General features: G+C 41.4%; 1 protein-coding gene across 1 annotated transcript in view; it reads left to right on the top strand.

Annotated features, from left to right (window-relative positions):
• The window catches only part of COL9A1 (collagen type IX alpha 1 chain), an 88,074-nt gene that overhangs the window by 14,120 nt on the left and 58,026 nt on the right, over positions 1 to 15,928 (top strand). Inside the window, exons 6-10 of the mRNA XM_047860197.1 lie at positions 6,971 to 7,054; positions 7,813 to 7,833; positions 9,314 to 9,388; positions 9,726 to 9,761; positions 9,884 to 9,946. Of these exons, the coding sequence (XP_047716153.1) occupies positions 6,971 to 7,054; positions 7,813 to 7,833; positions 9,314 to 9,388; positions 9,726 to 9,761; positions 9,884 to 9,946 (279 nt within the window). The remainder of the gene's footprint in view (positions 1 to 6,970; positions 7,055 to 7,812; positions 7,834 to 9,313; positions 9,389 to 9,725; positions 9,762 to 9,883; positions 9,947 to 15,928) is intronic.

Raw genomic sequence — 15,928 nt, 5'->3', positions numbered from 1 at the left:
CTCAGCTATGCCCATACTGTTGCAGTTTTTAAAAAGTCAGTGCTGTTAGTTTGTCTGTTTCTATTAAAATGTGTGTGGGCTAAGATCATGAAGAAATCTTTGTTATGTAGCCTGGGTGGTTGTAAGGCAAGAAGCTAATTCAATGGCATTTTTCCTTCTCTTTGTGTTAATCTCTGTGTTTGGTTTCTTTGGTTATAATGTAGTGTCAATAGAATCATGGACTTTCCAAGCTGGAGGAAACTTTGATTGTATCCATTGCAAATCTCTAAATTTACACATGAAGAAATTGAAACCCAGACAGGGGAAAGGGTTTGGCCCCAAGCCATAATCAAATGAGAAGATAAATACTATCAATTCTTAATTCACTGTTTCTTATTCATCTTTATATATTCACTAATTAACATCTGGTAACTATTTGTTAAACATCTCTTAAGTTATAGACAGAAATTAAAGCTCCAGTGGAGTTTACATTCATTTGGGGGAGGGGAGATGGACACAAGGGTATAAATGAATAAATGTATAGAATGCTCAGTGTTCATAAATATTATGGACAAAAATGAAGCAGGAAATTGGATGCCTGGGGAGAAGGCCTCATTGACAAAAAAACATCTTAACAGAAACCTGAAGGGGTTGGGGGTATTAGCATATGGCTCTCTGAGAGAGGAAGGTTCTGGAAAGAGAGAATATGGAGTGAAAAGGAACTGATGTTGGTGTTGTGTGTTATGTTTGAAGAGGGCATGGAATGAGACTGAGACAAGAAGGCAGTAAGCCTGGAGAGGTAACATGATGGAGTGAAGGTGGGGAAATTGCCTTAGCACTTGGCTTACATGCTGTATGAGATGGGAGGGTATCAGATGGTTTTGGATAGGTAAGTAACATGTTCTCATCTTTTCAAAGTGTCTCGTTGGCTGCTATTTTGGCAATATAATGTAGGGGGAAAGAAGGACAATGCTTAGGGGTACAACAAAAGGAGACCTTTAGAGACTACTGCAATAGCTCAGGCAGGGCTGGTCTTGGTTTGGAATAGGGTAGCAGTGAAGGTGGTGTAGGGTGGTCAGATCCTGACCCTTTTATTTTTCTAAATATTATACACACACACACACACACACACACACACACACACACACACACAGGGACGCAGGAGCAGAAAGAGAGGAGGACAGAGGATCTGAAGCAGGCTCTGTGTGGACAGCAGAGAGCCTGATGTGGGGCTCAAACTCAAGGACCAAATGGTGAGATCATGACCTGAGCTGAAGGCAGATGCTTAACCAATCGAGTCACCCAGGTGCCCCAGATCCTGACCCATTTTGAGGGTAAAGTAAACAGAGCTGAAGTGTAAGAGAAAGGAAAATCAAGAGTGACACCAATATTTTTGGAGTGATTAATCAGAAGTATACAGTTGTCATTTATTGAGATGGGAAAGACTATGGGAAGCACAGTTATCAGTGAGAATATTGACAGTTGGTTGGGAACATCTAAGTTCACTCAGGATTTTGATCACTATTAGACACCTAAGAGAAGATGCAAGCAGGCAGTTAGGTATGTTCTTCTGGAGTTCAACAGGCAGGCCCAGCTGAGAATAGAACTCTAGCAGTTGTCAGCATATATGTGGTATTTATTTAAAGCCATGAAACAAGAGGAATCACCGAGAGACGAATGCTGCAGAGAAGTCATAGAGCTGGACGGTGAAACAACCAACACTTAGAGGTTGCTGAGATGAGGGAGGTTCAGCCAGAGAGACCAGGAAGAGCAGTGATGTAGGAGAGGACCAGGAGATGGTGGAAAGTCAGGGACTCTGAAAGTCAAGGGAGAACAGAATTTTAAGGAGGATAGAATAGTCAACTCACTCAAGTGCTTGTAGATAGATCAAATAGGATGAGAACTGAGATTTGACCACTGCATCCAGAGACCCACGACAGTGACTTTGTGAAAAGACCCATTGGATTGTTGGCGGTGAAAGCCCAGTTGCAAAGGGTCCAAGAGAGAATGGAAGGGAGAGGAATTGGAGGCAACAAATTTAGACAGCTCTTTTGCGTTTTAACTGGAGGGAAGCAGAAAACCAGATGGCAGCTGAAGGGGGATATGGTATGAGGAGAAGGTTTGTTTTTCTTAAATGGACAGACAGCTCAGGATGCCTCACCATAGTTCAGAGTTTAATACTTCTTTATGTTCTACTAAAGTGGCCTCTTTTTGGCTCCAAGGACTGGGCATTTATGACCACATGAATCCCCTTGAAGTGCCCTTTTAAATTAGGCCACCTTTCTCCATCCATATCCCTGGTGCAGAAAAATCATAGATGACAGTCCTAATTAGCTATCCAATCCTACTCAAATTCCTTAGCTTAGAATTCAACAGAGGAAAAAAAAATCTAATGTCTATTGTTTGCCACAGTGAGTCTGGTCCCTTCTCTATACACCATTTCCTCCTCTTACTGTCACCTCTTCAGAACTCTGACCTGACCTTTACCCTCCCATCTCTGCTTATGAAAATTCCAACTGCTCTTCAGGGCCTCACTCACATGTTACATGTTATATGATCCCCTTGTTGATGACCTTAGCCATGTTGCACATCAACTGCAATAGTATGTATTGTCAAAAGCAGTTCTGGCCTAGATGCTGCCCTATGTACTCAACATTTTTGTGTCTTTCACAGTATCTCTCTCAAAGCACATGAATGTGTTATATAAAGATATGTTGGATAAAAAGATGAATAAATTACTACATGCCAGGTCTGCTAACTCTATGTTTACTGCTCTTTCCTTTCACTGTTCTGCCTTTGCCCTTGGTGTGATTCAAATGACTGTCACCTACTCATATTTAATGACAATTCCTAGCACTGTGTCTGGAACTGCATGGCCTAGTCTACAGACAGTTGGGGAAATTTCTGATTTCGAAGCAACTCAGAACCTCCTGCTTAGCAACTAGGAAGCTTCGCTTGGAGGAGGTCCCTTATGATGGTAGAAACCAAATTTTGGTTGTAAACTGAAAAGAAAAATGAGATCTCAGAAGTCAAGTATTGCTTTAAATCTTTGTTGCCATTGAGTAGACGAAAGCTTAAAGAAATATTTCTCCTGTCAAAAAACTTTATCTTTGAAGAGCTAGTTTTTAGGGTATTTTGTACTTGTAAAGTTTAATCATAATTCAGTATGTAAAAAATCAAGCCTTGTGCCATTCTCATTAATTTCAAATCAAGTTCTATAGTTTGTCATTAGAATTCTCTTAGGAGGAAAAGGTAGTTAGTTGTCTGCTATTAGTTTTTGCTTAATTTTTATGAAGAGCTTAAATACGTCAGTAATCTTTCTCAACAACCTAGGAAAATAAGTAGAAATCACTAGCACTATTAAAAGAACAGAGAGTTGGGGCCAAAATTCCTTGTGTTTTTTTTTGTTTTTAAGTTTTTTATGCTTATTTATTTTTGAGAGAGAGAGAAAAAGAGAGAGAGAGAGAGAGAACATGAGCAGAGGAGGGGCAGACACAGAATCAGAGGTAGGCTCCAGGCTCCAAGCTGTCAGCACAGAGCCCAATGAGGGGCTCAAACTCATGAAACGCGAGATCATGACCTGAGCCAAAGTTGGATGCATAACTGACTGAGGCACCCAGGCGCCTCCAAAATTCCTTGTTTTAACATGTTGTCTGCTGGGCACTACTCATAAGCATTTTGTTGAGAAGGATGAATTATGGTAGGGCATTTATGTTCTGTTTAACGGATTAAAAAAACCACCCTTCTTATTTCTCAACTTGTATTTTTCTCAAGTCTTAAAAACTGTAAACTCATTAGGGAGAGGAGAATATCTTTGGTTTTCCTTAGAATGTTTCCCTAGTGCATGCTTTATATTTGGACTTCAAAAATGTTGACTGAAAGACTAAATTAAAATATTCATCACATATACTTTGTCAGTGGGTATTCAAAGACAAGAATGATTCCAGGTATGAAAATGAGAAACGTGTGGAAATCAGCATTTTAGATGTGTAATGTAAGTGACTTTTAGTAAGGAACTCTGCCAATCTTCCTTCAAAATAATTAACATGCAAATTGGAATTCATATTTCATGCCAAAAAATGGTTGTTGTAAAGATGATTATTAGTGTGTGGGTGGTGTTTATGTGGCTGCACAGATGTGTTCAGAAACCTCTGATCTATGTGGCACTCTGAACAACGCAGCCTGTATTCACAGATGAATTATCGTTCACTCCCCTATTATCCTGTGCCACAATTGCATCTTGCATATTTAAACAGGTGTACCAATTTATCCAGAGAATTACATTTTTGAGAAACCAGCTTAATGAATTACTTTGCATTTACAATAAGTAACTTTAATGAACTATCTAAACAAAGGATATACGTTTCCTGGTTAGCCATATAATTAAAGTTTCTCAGGGTGATTAAGTTATGAATTATTTTGAGAATCAAAATATCACACATATACAATGCATGCCTTATGCGAGTTACCAATTCACAAAGGACTATGTGAATAAAAGTATTTGAATGGTCTTTCTTATTTTGAGACTTAGGGAGGGGAGAGACACCTTTTCTTATTCTGGTAATATTTTTATCTAATCATTGAACAAAAAGAATTATAATCTTCTTTCCTATTTGATATTTTATTATACACATGAATATGTAACTGCATATAGCAATAATTGTCAGTTTTTGGAGAACCATTAGAAATTTGCTTCTGGATGTATTTCCATAACAAGCAAATAGGGAGAGGTCTGACTTCTTATGGAAATTTCTTAGTCTTGTTCTGAAGTTTTCTACCAGATATTGGAAATAAGCTTACAAAGTTTTGATTTGTAGATCACTCTTCTTTTCTATTCATCTTTAAATTTTTAATAATGTTTTTATTTATTTTTGAGACAGAGACAGAATGTGAGTGGGTTAGGGGCAGAGAGACAGGGAGACACAAAAGCAGAAGCAGGCTCCAGGCTCTGAGCTGTCAGCACAGAGCCTGATGTGGGGCTTGAACTCACGAGCTGTGAGATCATGACCTGAGCCGAAGTTGGACGCTCAACCGACTGAGCCACCCAGATGCCCCTATTCATCTTTAATATGAATGTTCAATCACCAAATTCCTTGGTTATTAGCTTAGAAAATTATGGCTTTTTCTGGAGTTGGGATATATTCTTGGGGGAGGAGAAGGAGGGGGTTGGAGAAGGCCCTTACTTTACAGTCAGGCACATTTGGAATGCTAGCTCTGTCTTTTACTAGCTGTGTGACCCGTGGCAAATGATTTAACCTCTCTGCCTCACTTTACTCATGTGTGAATGGCTTCAAAGAGTTGTTTGAGGCACAGCTAGGTATTTTAGTAGTCATTAAGGCAAATGTTGTTCCATTCTTTCTTTTATCTATTAAAATTTCTACTGCCGTTTAGAACAAAATCAAAATAAAATGATCCCAAACAGATAAGACTAATCTAATAAAAATAAAGTATTTGATTAAAGTGATTTTCTTAACTGTAAGATAATTGTGTGGCTTGGAAAGCAGTTCCTTTGAAGGATGTCAGTAAACTATTGTTAAATAATTCATACTATGAATACACAGATATTTTTCATACTATTTGTAGAGAACTTTCCGTCTTAAAATATGCCTTGGTTTAGCTCTCACTTTCTTTTCATCCCACTTACCTCATTTTCCCAGATATCCATATTTTCTGGAGAAAAGCTATGGTAGGGTTGAGAGCAATGAGGACAGTTAGAATCATCTAACAAGAGGTGCAGGAATCTGAAAGCTTAATGTCTTACTTTTACCACTCTATAAAATGGAAAACTTCCTTTTGTTTAACTTTCCCTTCCTTATGGGTAGGAAGGATGGACTTCATCCTTCATCCTTTCCAATTCTGATCTTCCATTCAGTACTTCAACTCTGGATGCTTCTGTAACAGTGGAAAAAAATGTATCTGATTTAATGCTAGATCCAGTAGATCTAGAGTCCATTTGGCAGGTAGGATGGAGTGTAAATCACTACTGGATGAAAGAAAAGAGATAATGTTTTAGATTTGGGACCCTGATACTTAACTAGGCATTTGCATAAAGCCAGGAGAATCAACTGACCAAGAAATATGGATCTGAGATGACTAGCAAAGAGCTTCCTCAATCTAAGAAGACGGGCCAGCATGATGCCATGATGCATGGTGGTGTACATCTTTTTTTTTTTTTTTTTTTTTTACCTTGTCACCCGAGGCCTTCAGCTTCAGACCTGGTCACTCTTCCATTGTTCTGTTTCTCTCCTGCTCCCTTCTTATTTCTCTCTTAAAACCTGCTAAAATGTAAGAACTTGTCAGGGCACATTTGACATAACACCAAATGTCTTCTATTATCTTGTTTTTCCCCTGAGTTCTAGATTTCCCTCTCAATTCCTCCATTTCCAGTCCTTCCAATTTCCATTTCAAGCTGTGAGTACTCCCTGGAGAATTTATTCTGTAGCATGCAAATTTTTTCTAGGACTGGATTTTCTTTCCTCTTCTTTCATCCTGGGTGCCACCTCTTTGGCTGTCTCCGTCTCTAATCTTCTCCCGTGTAAACACTTAGCGCATGTGTGCTGTGTCACTCAGTAGGCCTGGGTTCCAGTCTAGACCCTCACACAGGCTTCTGACTTGGACAGTTCTTTGTTCTCTCAAAGCCTCATGTGAATAGAAAATGTACATCTTGAGGATGTGGTAAGGACAGAAATGGAAATTCAATGCCAGAGGGCTCTTTCCTGCCTAAGGCTATGCTGGAGTAATGCTGGAGTATTGCAGAGCTACTGACATCTACATTCAATAATCTGAGAAACTTGGGAAGAGCTTCCAACCCATTTCCATCAGAAAATCTGTATTCAGGGAATAAGACTACTGGTCCACTGAGGTGAACCAGTCCAAGCTGGTCTCCACCCATTTAACAGTCAGACCACACTTACAAACTTCTCTCTCTCTTAAATGACCTGCTTGTGTCCTCCAAGAGAATGTGAACTGTATGCTGTCTTTCTCCATCCAGTTTGAACTTCAGTGGATGCTGATCCACTGTGACCCACTACGCCCGAGGAGAGAAACCTGCCATGAACTGCCAGCTAGGATAACTGTGAGTCATTTGACCACCTGCAAAGGTCACTGCCACCCAGCCTACCTCTCACCACCTCCTCAAACACCCCACCTCCTCATTCTTTTTCTAAAGAGTTCAGGCTTTACTATACGGACCAGATAAATTTCAAGGAAGCACAGGTCCCACCCACAGCCTGGCAAGTACAAACTACCTCGGGGGTGTCTGGTTCTACTTTTGGTGGCTTACGACCCTCACTCCTCCTCCCCAAACACCTTTCCAAGAACCCTTGAGGTCCGTTCGCTGCCCACAGTGGACCGGGAGAGACTACACTTGGGCAGACCCGCAGAGGCAGAGGCACGCGTTCAGGCCTTGCCAGTGAGGCGGCGGGGAAAGGGTTAAGGGGGACTGTTGTCATTCTATCCGTCCTCCAGCCGCAAGCTCTCCTCCAATCCCCAGGACCCTCTCCAGAGCCATTCATAAACAGGAGTAAAGTACGCCACCCGGGCCAGGCACCTTAGCAAAGACTACTCCTGGGGGCGCTTTTTTTGTGTGGGGGGGAGAAGTGCCACTTAATGCGTGTGACGGGTCCGGAAGCCTAGCGGGGCGGCAGGAGACACAGTCCGTGCAGGGGATTAGCAGAGGGTGGCGGGCATGGCCTGGACAGCAAGGGATCGAGGGGTCCTAGGACTGCCACTGCTGCTGTCTGGGCTCTGCTTGTGCTTGGCTCAAGTAAGTTGTGTGCGAGTTCGGGGGGTGGGGAGAGCCTTCTCACTTTCTCCCGGTCTTTTCCTCTCCAGGTCATCGAGACCACCGACCAGGTAAGCGGAGGGCGAGATGTGTTTGCAATTTTCAAGTGCACGCAGGGAAAAGTGGAGGAGCAGCCGTCGCGGGAGGTGTGGGGAACGCGCAGGGCTTTCCCTGGGCTCTGCAGCCGCGTTCTTCCCGCAGCCTTGAGCACCTGCAGCGAGTACCCTCGGAGTCGGGGACCCTAATGACCCTCCGCTCATCTAGGAAAGGCGTCTCCTCCTCGACTGGGCCCCAACACTGCAAACAGAAGCTCTGAAGGCCATGACTTGAGACCGGGGTTTAATTGTTAGCCTGGCTGCTTCTTAATTCCCGCACCCCGCCCCTCTAGGACGCAGTCAAGGGCAGGCCTTGCTGGAGAAGGCGGGAATTCAGGCTAGCTGCGCTAAAGCTCCCTCTCCCGCTCCACCAGCCGGTGGTGGCAGCACTAAACCGCGAGTCCTGCTAGCGGTGCCCGCCGCTCTGGGATTGGAACCGAGCGGCCATGGCTGGCATCAGTCAAAATTTCAGCAATTTCCCGAAGGCTCTGGCATCTCCTCCCTCCCGCCGGGAGAGGACCAGGCGGGGGCGGGTGAGCCCAGCCGAGGTTTGAGGTTTCACTTACAAAGACCCCATTGTAACCTGTCTGGTCATTGGAGTTTAGAAAAACAAAGTTTTCCTTGATGAAAGAAGCTCCCCCCTCCCACACTTTCTTATTCTTTTAAATTAGAAGAGAAAAAAAAATTCCCACATTCCCTAAGCTACATGCTCATACTATTTTCAGAAGCCAGTATTCCCTCTAGCACTATCAAAGCTTAGCTGTTTGCAAGCTGTTTAGCGTCAGTCTCAAAGTTGGTGTAATTTTAAAGCAAGGTGCAATGACCTTATGCAAGAACAGTGTCACTGCAGGTAAATCTGAAATGAGGCCAGGCCCTCCCTGGGTTTCAATGCTCTTTTGCCCCACTCCTCCCCAGTTTTCCTCTAGTATCCCCCCCCCGCCCCGATTTTCACTGGAAGTAGAAAGATTTACAGAACGATCCGGTTTTGTAAACAAGGATCAAAGAAATCTATCTGAGGTGGAGCGCCTCCATTTTGGGCAGTTCATTTTGGCCAAAACACTGACTCTCAATTACTAATCAAATCGAGGTATTGAATGACCACCATTTTCATTACTGCATCCCTTAAAAAAAAAAGGCATCAGGCCTTCCCTTCTTCAAGACCCCCTTTTGGTTTAATTTTAATGCGCTCTGTTGGGGTGAGGCCCTGTGACCCCAATGCCCACCTTAGGGCCTGCATCTTGCTCTAACCACACCATTAAGCCTCATTCAGAACGTGGTGGAACCAGAGAAACCTGCGGTCGCTTGGGAATTTCATACATGTTTACCAGGTTTCAAAACTCCCTGCTCCAATGGGAAGTGTCCTTACCGCGTGGAGGTGGGGGCCTCAGAACATTGCATTCAGTTTCTCCTTGTTGCCCAACGTGCTCCATTAACCTGTATATGCTGTTTTTGTCAGAGAGGTCCCCCAGGCCAGCAGGGTCCCCCCGGGCCTCCGGGCCCCCCTGGAGTTCCGGGCATCGATGGCATCGACGTAAGTTTCTATTTCCAGTTCTCTGTTCCTCCAGTCCTGCCTTTTCCTACCCTTTCTCCAGCGGGATGGGTTTATTTTTGACAGGGCTAGATGCCCGCCACCTAAAGGCGGGATAGGACTAGAGTGAGAGCTGGGGTTGGATCCTAGAAGCCTGGAGATTTTCAGAGGGATGAGGTAGACATGCTCAGTTGTCCCCGTTGGTCAAGAATCTCCACCATTTAGCTTTACCCTGTCCCCGTCCCCGATTTGTGCGGTGAACACGTGTGGGAGTCTCCCCGTGGGCTCCCTAGCGCCTCCCACTCATGGACTACTCTTACCTTTTCTCCTACCCCTCTAGGGTGACCGAGGTCCAAAGGGTCCCCCGGGCCCCCCGGTAAGTTAATCAGCGCATTCGCGCTTCCTTTCCTTCCTTTAGACGTGGTTTGCACCACGTGAGCCCCAAGAGTCCCAACTTTGTATCTTTCTCACTCACTGCCTCGCCCGCTCCCCGCTCAGGGTCCTGCTGGAGAACCGGGCAAGCCAGGAGCTCCGGGCAAGCCAGGCACTCCGGGCGCGGACGTGAGTAGGCGTGGGTGCACGGGAGCGCGCGCAGTCCGGGACGCGCGCGCGCGCGCGCGCGGGGTGTGGGTGGGGGTGGTGCAGGGGAGGGAGGGAGCAATGTAGAGATACGCCGGAGGGGTGCAGACTGCGGGAGTCCACGCGGGAACAGGGCTTCCGCCCCGAACTGGGCCTTGTACTCCACGCACCTTCAGCAAAGGGTCCTGAGAGGGTGGAGCTACCTCGCGGCACCCTGGGTTGAGCCTGCAGCGCTGGCGGTACCTCCTCTCAGAAAACGCCCGAGGGTCCGCTTCCCTGCTCACCCGCCTGCTCGCTTAGCCCCACTTCCGGCATAGGGGGTGCTGGAGGGGGTAGAGTCTTACCCGGCTCTGCGGGGGCTTCTTTCCCAGGCACTAACTACATTAATTTAGAAAAGGACCTGCAGGCCGGGAAGGGGTAGAGTACTCCTAAGTGCTAAGGAAGAGGAGAAAAAAGATACCTTTGAGGGGAAGTCCTAGAGTGGGAATGTGGGAGAGGGGCAGAGGCAGGGAAATGGCCAGCACACATAGAATAGGCAATTCAAAACTCGTTTTCCCTCTTGTTTTCTTGACTGGCATCACTGACGGAAACAAATTGAGTATAGGTTGCTTGAAAACTGGGAACCAGCAACCTTTCTCCAATTTACCCACCTCCACACCTCTGCCTCCCCTCAACTGAGGAAAGCTCATACTGGCTTGTAGGATAAACCTAACCAGTAAACAATACTTTCTCAGACTCTCATGATTTCAGGACTCTCGGCTTCCCCTGTCTCTATGCGCTGGATTAATACTTATTGAGGTCCTACTACAGGCCAGCCCCTGACTTTAAAACTGGGATACAAAGTGAGGTAAAATAAGGTTTTCTGTTCTCAGAGAACATACAGTGGTGCATTCCTCAAGTTATCCTTCAAGTGACCGCTTTATGTTGTTTCTGACACCCGAAGACTTTTTCTAAATCAAAGAAAGCACCTGAAAACCTATGATTATAATTCCCAGGAATTTTTGACTACAGAGTAAGACATTTTGAAGAAAAAAAGCTAGATTTTAGTGGTTATTAAGATATGCTTTCTTTATAAAAGATTCCCATTATGAGGGTATTTGTCTATGTTATTTAGTACTTTAGGAAAGACTTTGTTTTACATTTCAAAGCCCTGAGTTTGAACTTTGCTGTGTGATGCACGAGGCAGTGCAAGAATCCTCCAAGAACGAATATTTGGATAATACGAATTGAATATCAAACTAATATTTGTATAATACAAATGAAATTATATAATTTGTTGGCTTTCAAGCTCTTTCCGACGCACTGAGTTACTTGAAACTGTCACATCATAATAGAAAAGTCTGATACATACAAGGCCACTCAATAAACCAGTAGCCCAATATGGGTTGGATTTATTTCTGCATCCCTATGAAACTTGGACCAGTCTTTTGTGTAAAAAGAAAATTTATGATTACATTATTATTATTATTAGTTTTGTGGTGGTTGAAGCATAAACTAATCACCTGGTCTTCTCTTGGTAATGAGTTGAAAGAATTTCAGATAGAGGGCTAGAGTTTTCTGTGCTTCAGTTAATGGTGCTTTTGTAGCATGCTCAGCCTGCTACAAATTCTTCCTTACCTTTTACCATGAGGTCATAAAGACAACGCCTGCTTTTGCTTTGTAAAGTAATTCCTTCTCTTCAACAGAAATTTTGGGGTAAACAAGTGAAGGTGCTTCAAAATCTCTGGAAGTACCATGTAGTTAACAATGACAAGGAGTTTTATCTTCGTCTGTAGCAGCAGTATCGTAGTAAGAAACTCATGTGTGTGCCAGCATTGTAGGCCTTTCCTAGAACAAAAGTTAACTATACTAAGCAAAAAGTTAACTACACTAATTGTATCTGTGTAGAACTTTTTTCCTCAAGTACAGTCACAGACATTATTCCCTTTAACCTTACGATAACCTAGAAGGCAAGTTCGGCTAATATTATTTTTCACAGATAAGAAAACTGAATAATTTTGAGGACAACTGGTTTCCTCAGGGACCCAGATTTATACAGTGGTTAAGATAGTGAAAGAAACTAGATTTCTTCATTTTTAACCTTACTCTCTCTCCAGATAGTTTTGCCTCATGCGGATACAAAATGAAGATCTTAAATGGATGAATAATCAGAGAAAACTGAGAGAAAAAGAGTGATAGTGAATTTTTAGTATCTGAATTACCAGCCAAGAAAAATGATTTATAATTAATATTTTATAATTATTTGTAAACATTGGTACGGTTCTAACAGATTTTGAAATGGAGCCATAAGGGAGTTATAAGATTCTGGCTTATGCTATTCTTTGGCTCCTTTGACATGTTAAACAAGTCTTTTACCTTGAGACTACACATTGAGAATAATGAAATATCAGTAGCTGGATCAGATTGATGTTTGTTTATCCCTGAACATAGGGGAGCTAAGTAATTAGGAGAGCTTCAGTGATCTTTTCTTGTCAGGTGAACCTGAGTGTAGTGGTGGGACCTTAAACCTCCAACCTCCTTGTCTTCTGCTCTTTGGCTCATTGCAAAGCTGTTCTTTTTGGTAACGTTAACAAATGGTTAATGAGATGATGTTTGGAAGAATATAGAAGGAATGTGATTTAAAGGGTAATTATCCTAAGTGAAGTGGATTTTTTGACAGAAAATGTAAAAGACTCATGGCAAATATGCTTGTAGAATTATGCCTCGAGTCTCACAAGCTGAGTAGTTGGAATGCTGGAAGGAAATGACTGTTGAAGGCTGGTGTTCTCTGCCAAGCAGTAGCATGAAAGTTCCGAACACAGTCAGCTTCAGTATTGTCCCATATAGAACTTTATCTTCATAAACATTCATATGAAAGCAATGAAAGCAATTCTTTCTGCCACTGGTATATATATATATATATATATATATATATATATATATATATATATAAAACCTTGGTTATAACCTTGCACCTTGCACCTAAAGGACAACTGTGTTATTATCAATAATCAATAGAGATATTCTTACAGGCTCTATTTGCTGTGACACGCTCAGTGAGCTTTGTAAAATAGTGTTTTATTCATTCTTATAGCATCCGTCTAAGATAGGCAGAAGAATAATTAGAATTAAATACAGGAATTATGGTTAAACTATGTCACTTAAAAAAATTTTTTTTTAACGTTTATTGATTTTTGAGACAGAGAGAGACAGAGCATGAACAGGGGTGGGTCAGAGAGAGAGAGGGAGACACTGAATATGAAACAGGCTCCAGGCTCTGAGCTGTCAGCACAGAGCCTGATGCAGGGCTCGAACCAACGAACTGCGAGATCATGACCTGAGCCGAAGTCGGATGCTTAACCGACTGAGCCACCCAGGCACCCCTATGTCACTTTTTATAGGAAAGAGGTTAGAACATCCTCTGGATGTATTCAACTATTATCCCTGGCAGATGTTATATGATTAGAATAGTGAGTTATTCAGGAATTATTCTGAAAGGTCAGTGTAAGTGGAAATAGTCTGACATCAAAGATCAGTTTGATGAGAGAAATGTGAGGAAGCCGTGAAATACAGAGCCCAGGTTATTCTAGGATAGTATCTAGAATTTTGTGTGTTCATTTGTTTGCAGAACCCTTTGTGAATCAGGTTTTAAGCTCCCAGAGGGCAGGGAACGTGTCTTATACTTCATGTAAACTCTTTACAACATCTATAGCAGTGCTGAGCATATAATAATGATGATAATAAATAGCTAACATTTATTCAGGGCACACCCCGCCAGGTACTATTTTAAGCATTTTGCTTATATCATTTTATTTTCAAAATTATCATATCAGATAGATATTAATATTATGCCTATTTTGCAGATCAGGAAACTGAGGCACTATACAGTTGAGCAACTTGTCATGGTTGTACAATTAATAAGTGGCAAAGTTGGGGTTTGAACCCAAAATAAAGATGATATAGAGGGATAAGTGTAATATCCTTCCACCTAAGATGCTAATCTAAATTAAACATTAAGTACTCATGTATCGAGTATGTGTTAGATGCCAGGGGAAATGTTCCAGGATTATTATAATGGACATATAGTCCTTGTCCTTATGGAGCTTATGCTTTTCTACATAGCTGTTTCATAACAGAGTTCACTGTAGCATCTGACACCAAAACGTATTTCCAATTTAATTCAGAGACCTTCCTAGTGATAGACATATTTTATCATGTCATATAGAAGATACTTTACATAAGTGGTAGCCTGGAAGCAGCCTTCATGTTGTCCAATAATTTACTTGGTTCTGCTTTATTTTTATGCCATTAAAATTCTACCATATATAATAGCTATTGTCCACCAATCTTGTCAGTTATTCCAGTCACAGATTGAAGATTGTTAGTTGGTTGCATGTGTGGGAATTGACCAGGATTGATTTTGGAGGGGATTCACAGGAAGTGGTAGTTAGAGGTTCTGTTAGTCAGATATGCTCTGAGGTATGGAAAGTCTGTGTGTCATATGTGCCTCCAGAGAGCGCTCCTGTCTGTATGGTTGGTTTGCTGAAATACAATAGCCAACATTCCATTACTACAGGTGCTCAGCAACTAAGATGCTGGGGCTTGTTCCCAGATTACAGTGTTGTATTTAGACTAAGGTGATTGAAAGTCAAAGTTGGTGAAAAATTGTTTTATGTGTGTTTAATAATGTTCTTTGGTAAACTTCCTGTAATTAGCATTTTCAACTTTTTTTTTTTACTTCCTTTGATTCATTCTTTGGAGTTATGAGGAAAATGGATTAATGTACAGAAATGTAAAAATGGTGGCCAATGAACTAGTTTTCAAGCATTTTAGTGATATTTATGAAATGAAAACATTTTAGTGATATTTATATAAACTATGAGCGATTAAATATGCATTTTGGTGATCCGTTTTTAAGTTGGGCTTTCATATTTGCAAGGAACTCCTCCCTTGATTAATACCATTTGAACCTTTTTCAAAATCTTGGTAATAGTTTTGTAAGATGTTTATGTATGCATGCACATATGTGTATATATGTATATCTCCATATCTCCATCCATCCATATATATATATGTACACACACACACATACACATATTTATCTTTCGCAAGGTATATTTCAAGATTACATTATAAATGACATCTAAAAGTGTCAAAGAGTAAAGAAAAAATTTAAAAGATGCATCCTCACTAAATATGGAAATTCAGGTATACATGTAGTATTATTATACTTTATAATGTATTTTATATTGAGGGTGATGGTAAGAAAAGTACTGGTAGGGAAAATGAGAATGTTTAGAGGATATGCTTTAGTAACTGCTTTAATATTAAATATGACAGATATAAAACGTGTTTTACTGTAATTGGCTTAAATTCTATTACCAAGTGACACACATTAAAATATATACTTAATTATACCTATTATTACTAAGGAAAATAATGTAGAAACAAGCATGCTCTCAAACATTTTATTTTAAAGGTTAATGTTCTTCAATAAGCAACTGTCATTGCTGGAAGATGACTGGAGGACTTTAGATAGCTATAAGGCAATAATGAGTTTATGTTTAATTCCTATTGAAGAAACATTTTATTAACTCTCAAGACACCATTAGAGAGTTATAGAGACATATATTTTTATTTTATAAATGAAGTGAAGGAGGTGCATAAGCAGGGTAACTGACAGAGCCAAGATCTGTGGTCCCATTAGACTTAGCTATTAGAACGCTATAATTGTTATATTGCATTTTTCCAAAGTGGAGACAAAAAATACTAAATTATTGGACCCAGTGATAAACAATGCAATTAGAAGGAAGCTAGGAACATGATAAAATTTATCAACAGAAATTAACAGTCAGATTTAATGTTAAACATTACCTTTGAATGAGAGTACGGGAAGGTATTTCTTTGTAAATATTTGCATCATACAAAAGTTACCATTCTGTACATAATTAATAAACAAAATGCAATTATGCACTTAGGGATTTG

This window comes from Prionailurus viverrinus, chromosome B2 (assembly GCF_022837055.1).
Source record: "Prionailurus viverrinus isolate Anna chromosome B2, UM_Priviv_1.0, whole genome shotgun sequence".
Taxonomy (NCBI): Eukaryota; Metazoa; Chordata; class Mammalia; order Carnivora; family Felidae; genus Prionailurus; species Prionailurus viverrinus.
Note: the sequence above shows the minus strand (reverse complement) of the source record. Positions and strands in the feature narration are given on the sequence as shown.